Genomic DNA, 10,307 nt, shown 5'->3' with positions numbered 1-10,307 from the left:
AGGAGGCGGCGTCGACAACTGCCTTGCGCTAGGTGAGTGCACATGAAGCGCTTACAGTCGGTCTTAACGATCTCTGCTTCCACTACCCATGGGTGACGACCCGACTCATGATTACGGTTAGTCTCCATTGATCAACATTAAAGTAGTTGGTGTTCATGTAATTAGATCACTGATCCTGTGGATAAGCCCCTGTTTATCTATTAACTAGGACCATTTTCAAGCCTATCTTGTGAGGCTGCTGCCATGCATCCGCTGCAGGATTGAATGTGGCCATAACGATCGTCGGAGCATTTTCCTGATCCTGCGGCTCAGTGTTCCATGCCAACTATGTTTATTTCTGATCGAGCGAGTCCTTTGGAAAATATCAGCTTTGCAGACTGCAGTCTAGATCGCTGTACTCGTGCACTGTATATTTTGCTCTTTCCGACAATATTAATAAATTCCAATTCCTCAAATCCATGTTTTTTTCGTCACTCACACGATAGAATTTTTGTTCTACAACATGCAAATCTCTATGCACATTTAACTGAAAAGAAAAATCGTCTATGTTACATCAACATCATTCGCCCAGTACTTCTGAATTCTCTGGTTCACAAACCAAACCAGCTTCACAAAAGTGCTCAACCAAAGAATCGATCCGCAAAGTTATAACCTCTTGATGGAAATGTCTCCCTGCGGCTCCGGTGCTGTACTTGTATCTTGTAATATCTCCCAGCTGTCGAGTCCACTCCGGTTATTGTCACCAACAGCGTTGTAACCTTTTCTTGCTCGTCCCCAGAACTATTCCCTGAAGTCCCAGTAAGATAATCTTGACTTCGTATTTGTCCATGTTGCAATGCCACTTCTACTGATTGTCCAGGAGAGATTATACCGACTGCCGGAGAAACCTGTGGTTACCGCGTACTCTTTCAGTTCTCAAACAATTAAGGTCATGGTATCGAACAAATCTTAATTAGCAAAACAATCTTATAGTATTAGAGTATCTATTATCATTTCAGTGATATGCTAGATATATGTAATTGAAAACTCAACAGAATGAGACTTGCAGATTCACATTCAGTAAACTTTATCTTTCCACCATCTTGGTTGAGCATAGCTAACAACACTTTCTGATATGTGCCTACATAAACGGCAGTCATCTGTGTATAGTTCATGTCCCAAGGCTATAGCTAAACTATGTTCAAATGGAGTACCTTAGCATAGGACAAGGAGAGAAGACAGAGCAGTAACCTACCTTCAGCCAAGAAGGGAAACCTGATGTGCCAGATGAGTTTGATGTCTGACCAATGATCTCAAAACAAGCCAACTCTTTTGTACTTCTGTTATGTAGCTTCACAACAGAAGGGTTTTGATCTTGCAGAATGATGTTATTAGTGCTGATATTTACTTCAGGAAAAGGCTCCAAGCCCTGAAGTGAGTCCAGCACTTCCTTATTTGAAGTCATTAGTTCTCCATATTTCTGCCTCATTGTTTGTTTGTCAACACGAGCAATATCCAAATTGAACACACATTTTACAGGCTTGTGATCACTGTCCGTTGCTTCCATACAAGAGTCGTACCTAAAAAAAATGAATACCAGGCATTGCAAATTAATTAACAACATCATATCATATCATATCATATCATATATTATATTATATTATATTATATTATATTATATTATATTATATTATATTATATTATATTATATTATATCATATATTATCATATATTATATTATATTATATTATATTATATTATATTATATTATATTATATTATATTATATTATATTATATTATATTATATTATATTATATTATATTATATTATATTATATTATATTATATTATATTATATTATATTATATTATATTATATTATATTATATTATATTATATTATATTATATTATATTATATTATATTATATTATATTATATTATATTATATTATATTATATTATATTATATTATATTATATTATATTATATTATATTATATTATATTATATTATATTATATTATATTATATTATATTATATTATATTATATTATATTATATTATATTATATTATATTAAGCAAACAACAAACTACTTACAGTGATATCGAACAAACTACAGGACATTCCAAAGAACACTCAGTCTGTGAACTGGTTCGGCTGTCTCGATATAGAATTCTGTCGCACCAGGCTGGAATGCGCCTTTTCTCACTACTATCATAACCTAAGACAAATAAAAGTTAACTAGATAAGATCACTATAATAAGTGCTTCAGGATATCACTAAAAAATTAAAAAAAATTATTGCAATTTAGGTTATGCTAGTGTAATCAATCCAGTACAGTGACTAATAATTTAGGCCCTGTTTAGTTTCCTACCCAAAATTTTTTCATCCATCCCATCGAATCTTTAGACACATACATGAAACATTAAATGTAGATAAAAAAATAAACTAATTACACAGTTTAGTTAAGAATCGCGAGACGAATCTTTTAAGCCTAGTTACTCCATGATTAACCTTAAGTGCTACAGTAACCCACATATGCTAATGACAGATTAATTATGCTTAATAAATTTGTCTTGCAGTTTCCTGACGAGCTATGTAATTTGTTTTTTTATTAGTTTCTAAAAACCCTTCCCGACATCCTTCCAACACATCCGATGTGACACCCAAAAAATTTTCGTTCCCAATCTAAACAGGCCCTTAAACAGATAGTTTTATACCAGATAAGCCTGCTATGTGTTTCTCAAATTTATAAGTAGGGGGGAACTTAAATTCTCCTTCACGTAACCCCTGGAAGACTCTCCCAGATTTCATTTCTCCTCGTAGCTGATCATTCTCTCTCAACCAGTCAAAGCATCGCCTGGAAACCAAGCCCATTGCCTCATCGAAAGAAATGTCAGAAAGCCGGTAATTGAAGTCACCAAGAAACACAATCATGTCTGTATCTGACAACTCAGGCAGCCTTGATCCCTGTCATAGCACCATGTTGGTCAGTTTGTAATCACATAATCTAGATACACAATAACCCTACAAACTGAAAAATAAATGAAGATGACTAACAGCATACATTTGCTCCTCGAAGAAGCTGAGCAGCAGAACCAGAAACTGTAACAACAGCAGAAGTGTATATAAGCTCAAATTTTTCACTTCCATAATTATCGCTGAATGATATTAGCAAAAGTTTGAGCGAAATCTTTGAATATTTGCATGTCCATAAGCAAATGCAAATAAGTTAATGGGAGAAGATGGATTACCTGATGTTGTCAACAATCCATTGGAAGGGGAAGAAAATGTCATTGATCTGAAGACATGGTCAAAGTCTTCATTCCGTCTGCTCACAGCTTCCATATGTGCAGCAAAATGACAATTTACAAAGCAAATGCTTCTACCATGTATTCTCATTCTCAACCCTACTGCTCCCTGAAATAATCAGATACATCAAAGATACAGTAAGTTAGCCCATTGATCTGCAAGCAAACCTACTGGTATGATCAAACAAAGTGAAGAAACAAATGATTTATTTCCATTTTCATTGAAACTGTGATCAAGCAAAATATGAACATCACATGTCGGTGCAGGGGAATGCTCAGTTTATCAAAGGTGTCAATCTTTCCTTGAATATGCACAAAGCACAAATCAGTGGGTAATGCATGACAGACAAGATAGGATGAATCATGTTTCATTAATTAGGAAGCATTTCTAATGGAAACTCATATATTAGTGCAATAACACAAGCTTGAAGCATCCAACTGTTGGAATGGATGAATGATATATGCGTAAGAATACAGAATGTATTAGGGCACTAAAATCATGTGATGTTAAGATCCCACCAATTCCAATCCATTTATCTTTCATCCAAAGACGACCTTGGAAACTTGCATGATCACATCAAGATATGAGTTTCCACCAGACAATCCAAAAAAACTTATACTTGGTTAATTTACTATTGCCACTAAACAAAATGACAGTAATGTCAATTACTATTGTTGTAATGCTACCTTCATTTCGGAAAGAAAAGAAGAATTACTTCTCCTCAACCCAATTGGTCATGTGAAATCTTACTGAAATCAATAAAGATTCTCAGCTAAATTAAGCTGTGCAGGTCAGGACAGCAACCCAAATATATTGAATTAATCAAACTAAAGTTTGTTCTTTCACAAAAGAATGTTCAAGAAACAAAGTGCCTGAACATGGATGCATGAAAGAGGATTCACATCAACATGTTTCTTAGACCTCAGATTTCAACGCCCAAGAAACAAAGGAGATGATATAGCATGAGCTGCTTCAATAGAAACTACTGAAATTAGCGCGGGTGCGGGGGGGTCGGTACAATAACATGAGCACCTTATTGCCGATTGTTCGTCCTAATCCACATGCCACTGCTGCATTGTCAATGTCTCCAATGAATTGCTTAAGATTTATTCTGACCCTGAAAAAAGAAGAATCTAAATAATTCCCATGATAACAGGATCAAATCAAAGGAGAAATGGCCAGGTCCTGCTCAGATTACCATACAGCAATGAGTAATCCAGCCATCTGCCTTGAACCAACACGCACAAAGGAGTGGCCCTTCAAAATCTGGCCAATTACATCCAACCACCACTCTCCATTTGGACTTCCCTCTAGACCTACCTAAAGTCAATAGAAATGTTACAAGGAATGAAGGAGTTCAACATTACAAATAGTAAAAAATGGTAACCATTTTTAAATAGTTATGTCTATTATATTCTCGAAAAAAACAACAAGGGGTGAATTAGAAACAGGTAATAAACAAACATCCTCTTTGCAACAACCTCATCACAGAGAATTTGTGAAACTCTAAAAACTGAAAATCAACCCATAATTCCAAAAAGAAACTCTGCAGCCCTGCAGGTAAAATTTACGCCAAGCTCAGAAGATTGAACAATGAGGCAATGGTATGTAACCAAAAAAAAAAAAGAATTCAGCTAACTAGTTAACCAAAATTCAATATGCAGTATTTTGATCCAGCACAACAAGTTTCTAAGAGTTGGTCTAGCCCAGCATACAGGACATATCTTCAAATGACTAGCAGAAATAACCATTACATAAAAACTAAAATTTCTGAATGTGACATCTGTACCGTTTCTTTGGCTGCAGACATTGCAAGAAAACCAGCACCCATGTCCACCTCCTGCAATCCAATTACAACCACCCCAACCTCTGGTGTTGGGAGTTTTAGCCAAGCTCTTAAAGACTCATAGGATGCCTTTTCTTGCCCAACATTCCAAGAACCCACTAATACTTTCATGTATTCAAAACTTTTGTATGATGAATCTTTCTCAATCAACTCTGAACGCAAAATGCTGTCAAGAGGCCCTGGTGATGACAAGTTCCATCCACGGATTCCCCCATGACCAGCCAGTGTAAAGATATATGAACCTCCAACAGCCATACTCAGAATTGGACTACTATGTGCAATCCATCCTCCTAACAAGTTGCCTCCAAGGTCCAACAGCTGGATGTTGCCATCCATGTAACCCACCCATATTCTTGTCCCAAAATTGTAAATGCATTGGACAGATGATGAATGATGCAGGAACTCTTGCAAACGATTACCACTGCCATCCCATTGGGCAAGAGAGCCATTTGCCGATCCTGTCCAGATCATCCCATCCGTTGACATTGCAAATGCTTCAATTCGTCGAGTGTCATCTCCGAAACCTGCTTTAACAGCAACTCTCCGGACTACATCAGCTGCTCCCAACAAAGCATTTCGTGATCTCTGCAAGAAACCAACAGGACTGCGAGCTTTCTCTTTCCACGGAGAAAACAGAGTTTGCTTTGTCTCATAGCTATATGTATCCTGGGAAGATAAGATGTCGAAACGGGTATCAACTTGGCCATCAATGTTTACCACTTTTAGAAGCTCCTTAGTGCGAGAATCCCTGCATAGCAGAATAGATAACAGTATTACACAAATACAGAAATAGCTGGACTAATGTCATTCAAATGCAACAAGATAAATGAACACATGAAGTGTACCAGAGTGCAAATGAGAGGTAACCAGCACTCCATACTTTTGATCTAGAATTGTCAGACAATAGAAGTTTTACATCTACGGCAGGCAAAGGACAGGCCCCTCCATCACTGACCATGTCCCTAAGGTCAATGGATGATCTTTCAACTAAAAAGGAGGTCTTACGCTTTTCTTCTGTTTGTGAAATGAGTGACTTCTGAATCGGTTCTCCATACCATACTTTGATTGCTCCCCCTTCAGACCCAGACCACAAATCGCCTATAAGACATGCAAGAAACATCAGTATTTCATGGGTGCATATGGTTTGATTGTTACTACTGATAACACTGCTCCCTGCATTCCATAATAGTAGCTCAAGTACTCCATGTAAATGATTGATTTTCAAATTAATTGTGAATATTCTGATTCAATTCTTAATAACATATAGCCACTAAATATACTTACCGAACCCATGATAGACCATAACATGATCTAGAACGTTCAGTGTGTGGCTACTTTTCAGTTGATCGATTACTTATTTCTGCTGATAGTTAGTAGGCACACAACAGGCATCGACAGGACGTAGAATTAGACAAGGACATACAACTAGCTTCTTCAATAGCCAATATTCTGTATGAAAAGAGAACCCAGCATCGTCTCCCACCCTCCAACAGCCAGCTTGGTCAATAAACTTTCTTGGCATGTAAGTAATCAAGTCTTAGGCTGTACTGTAAGTCTAGGTCTTTTCTTACGGAAATGATATGGCTCACATGTCCGGACGCTAACATGGCTCAAACATATCCAAATAATCAACATGTCCTCACCTAACCTGGTTTTTATTCTCCACCACTGGCTCATTCATATCCGCTCAAAAAAAAAAAAAAAAACTCAACCAGGAGGAGAGACACCTCCCTAATTTTTATTTTAAGAAATTGTCGAACCCGGGCTGGCTCAGCGAACCACAGCTTTGGTGTGTTGTTAACCAGTTGCACGGTAAGAGCGTTGGCCATTCCTATCCACTTACATGCTCTCCTCTCGCATTTAGCCTCATCTCTTTCCCCACACAGCAGAGAAGATGGCTCAGGCCACTGCTGTCACTGATATACCTCTCGTCACCTACCAGCCGTGCCTTCAACTCGCAACGGGGCTAGGATGTTGTTGTGTTTGCGGAGTTCTTGCAAAGCAGATCTCTGCGTAGCCACAGGCGAGTTCGCAGCAGAGAACATCTCTGAGAGCGGTGAGAAGGTGCCCCATCTTGTCTAGACGGGGAGCACCATGGCCGGCGGGACTGCTGCTTCCTTAGAGCAGCTTGTCAATAGTTCACTGATTTTTCCACTAAATGTGTTTCAATAACTTAGATTGTTTCTTGCAATTGGTTTTCTTGTAGGTTGCAGTATCTCTCATTGGATGTTTGAAGTAAGTTGATTTTCGGATGTTCTTAGATGTCGTGGTTTAAACGTGAAGCAAAAGGCAATGTTGTGGTGAGATTTTCTTTGCTCGAACTAGCTACGTGTGTACATGTGATGTTCTAGCTTTGATTTGTATTGTCAATGTTGCATACATTATTTCTTTAGTGTTGCAAACCTTGTTTTTCAATGTTGCGAGCAATGGTTACCATATGATCCATTTCTCTCTTTCCATCTCTCCCTCATGTACGGCAAGGTGCAGGTGTTTGTGCTGGCACTATAGTCTAGCTCATAGCAGCCCACAATCAGCCTCCACCATCTCTATCAAAGTGTAGTGCAGTAGCAGCTTAACAGCTTCATATATATCAATCCTAGCCCAGTTTAGCCAGCATTCTCTCTCAAAGAGTGGTGTAGCAGCAGCAACTTAACAGCTGCATATACTATTATCGATCCCACAATTGCCAACAAGAATGTAAGCAAGTAACTTAACGTATAGCACAAAACAAGACTAATCTGGAGAAAGTTTTTAGAATGCCGAATAACTACAGGGATAAACTCTACTTTCGTGATTACTATCTTCATAGCCGTGACCCGTGAGGTTTCCTAAAGGTTCAAAGACAAAATCATTCACGATCCTACAATAATCAGGAATGTAGTGCTGCATTATATATGAATACGTGCAAAACCGGCGCTGATCGACAGAAAATAGAGGCGACGAGACCTACCATAGGGAGAGACAGCCAACGCAAACACTGGGCCACGGTGTGCCTCCCACGAGAGGCACTCCCCCGCCTCCGGTCCAGGATACGCGGTCCACCCCATGATCCGGCCGTCGGAGTGGCCGCTCCACACCACGCCGCGACCGGGGTCCGCCGTGAGGCAGAGCGCCGGAGACGTCCTGCGCGACTCCTGGAAGGGCGCAGATGCCTCGTCGCCCCAACGCTGCTGAGACGCCGGTGACCGGAAGGCGTCTGCGAGGTCCCACGCCCTGACGCCGGCCTCGCCCGCGGCCCAGAGACGGGCGCCGACGCCGGCCTCGGCCCGGGAAGCATCGCGGCAGCATGCGAGCGCTCGGAGCGCCACACCGGCCTGCGACTCCCTGGGCGGGCGCGGGCGCAGGTCGAGCGGGGGCGGGCGATCGGCGCGCACCGCGGCGCGCGCGGGCGGGAGGTGCGCGCCGGAGGCCGGGGCGGCGGCGAACTCCGGGATTGAGCCCGAGTGGTGGGGCCCCGGGGGCGGTGGCCATACTTGTACTGCGGCGGCCGGGGAGCGGGAGGCCGCGGCGGGGAAGGCGGGGAGTGAGTGGCTGGGGTGGAGGAGCTGCGGCTGATGCTGATGGGATGCCGGAGCGGCGCGGGGGCGCGGGTCGGAGAAGGAAGCGGAGACGGAGGCGGAGGTAGCAGCGGAGGGAGTGGAGGCGGGCGGGAGGGAGGCGGATCGGTGGGGCGTGGCGAGGCGAGGCGAGGTGGAGGGGATGGGGGCCGGGGGAGGGGGAGGGGACGGGGAGGAGATGGAAGTGGAGAGGAAGAAGTCGTCGGGGAGGTCGTCCCACGGCGATGAGGCGGCGCCGGCTGGGGAAGCGAAGGGATTGGTGGTGTCGCCGGGATCCGCCATTGGGGAGGTCCAGGCCGAGCCGAAGGGACAGGATCGGGGACGGGGAGAGAAAGGCCGAAGCGTAGCAATGCACACACCCCTTGCAGGAAGCAGCGTAGGCTGTAGTCAGGCGTGAATATCGCTTCGGTCGTGCAATATACAGGGGCAGCTGTTATCGGTTGTTTGCACATGGGTGCGGGGGCGCGGACTGCGCTGGTGGTCAAGTACTCAAGTCATGTGAAGACAACCGATAGCAAGGAAGTCCATGCCGGGTTTTAACGGTGCCCGCGCCTACGTGTCTGCTATAATGAAATTCTTAAATTATACTTATCCACCCACCAAATCATCTCCCACTAAAAGTCTTCGAGCATTGTATACCCAAAAAATACACACACAAACACTACACCATTAAAATCAAAGACATAAATGGTACACCATCAAAATCAAAGACTAATAAAACACCTAAATCAAATCTGATGCCACGATTGGACGTGGGAAGCTTGGCTTATCACCCGCTGACTTGTCACCCTGCGCCCCCAGCCAAACCTCCGAAGCATCACCCAAGAAAAAAAAGAAAAACCACGCCCTAGCTATGGAAGCCGCGCCGATCTCCCCCCCCCCCCCCCCCCAAGGCCCCCACCCCCAAATTTCTATGCTTTCGAGCTAGCTATGAGTCGTCTGATCCCCGCACCCAGGGGAGGCTGGATCCAAGGAGAGGCCGTAAGGGGCACTGCGCGTCTGCGTCGGCTACGCTGGGGCCGAGCGCCGCGGAGGCCGGCGGGCCGCAGACCGGCAGCGGGCAGCTAGGAGATCCAGTCATGATTAGGGTGTGTACACGAGCAAGTTTAATAATACACAGCCTTTTTTCAGTCCACCCATACTACTCACAAAGTTTCTTGGTCGGTGTGCCTAACCTGGTTGTAAGCTTACAGCCTGTTGACACCATTTTTGGGCACGTGTCTAGGATGGCAGGATAGGGTGGCGGTACGATGCGGGTTGCTGATGAGGATGGTTGCCGATGAGGGAGAGGTTGAATGTGACTAAGTCCACAGGCAGTAATATAGTGCCAATGGCTGGATAAAAAGGTCTGCCGATGACTATGGCAAGGGGATTGCCGATGATGCGAAGGAGGAGTCCGGAAGCTGCCAGTTGTCATGTGGAGGAGTTTCGGTTTGTCACGAAGGATAGTTTTATTATTTCCTTAATTATTTGCATCGTTTTGTATACGGATTCCGTGTAATTTGGAATTCGAATTCTAATCGTGTCTGGTTGTAGCTCTTTGAGCAGGGTATAAATATAAACCCTAGGACCTTGTAATAATCAATCAAGAAATCAATCAAACACACGTTTTTA

At 42.7% G+C, this 10,307-nt stretch overlaps 1 protein-coding gene across 1 annotated transcript; it reads right to left on the bottom strand.

The window, feature by feature from the left end:
- Positions 413-9,100, bottom strand: LOC8056673 (type II inositol polyphosphate 5-phosphatase 15). The gene is made up of 11 exons (XM_021459776.1): positions 8,087-9,100; positions 5,982-6,234; positions 5,080-5,884; positions 4,489-4,610; positions 4,323-4,407; positions 3,233-3,398; positions 3,046-3,083; positions 2,699-2,948; positions 2,076-2,199; positions 1,235-1,559; positions 413-887 (listed from the first exon to the last, which is right to left on the bottom strand). Exons 1-11 carry the CDS (start codon positions 8,973-8,975, stop codon positions 621-623), a joined length of 3,324 nt encoding a protein of 1,107 aa, XP_021315451.1. The 5' UTR covers positions 8,976-9,100; the 3' UTR covers positions 413-620.

The sequence above is a fragment of the Sorghum bicolor genome, chromosome 4 (assembly GCF_000003195.3).
Source record: "Sorghum bicolor cultivar BTx623 chromosome 4, Sorghum_bicolor_NCBIv3, whole genome shotgun sequence".
NCBI lineage: Eukaryota > Viridiplantae > Streptophyta > Magnoliopsida > Poales > Poaceae > Sorghum > Sorghum bicolor.
This window is presented reverse-complemented; position numbering and strand designations above follow the sequence as displayed.

What these genes read in the sequence shown, in the direction of transcription:
- LOC8056673 (XM_021459776.1), bottom strand. Translation starts at nt 8,975, where the DNA reads ATGGCGGATCCCGGCGACACCACCAATCCCTTCGCTTCCCCAGCCGGC. An exon ending in GTTGGCTGTCTCTCCCTATG is followed by an intron (nt 6,235 to 8,086) that starts GTAGGTCTCGTC and finishes CATGTCTTATAG; the next exon opens with GCGATTTGTGGTCTGGGTCT. An exon ending in GGATTACTCATTGCTGTATG is followed by an intron (nt 4,408 to 4,488) that starts GTAATCTGAGCA and finishes TTCTTTTTTCAG; the next exon opens with GGTCAGAATAAATCTTAAGC.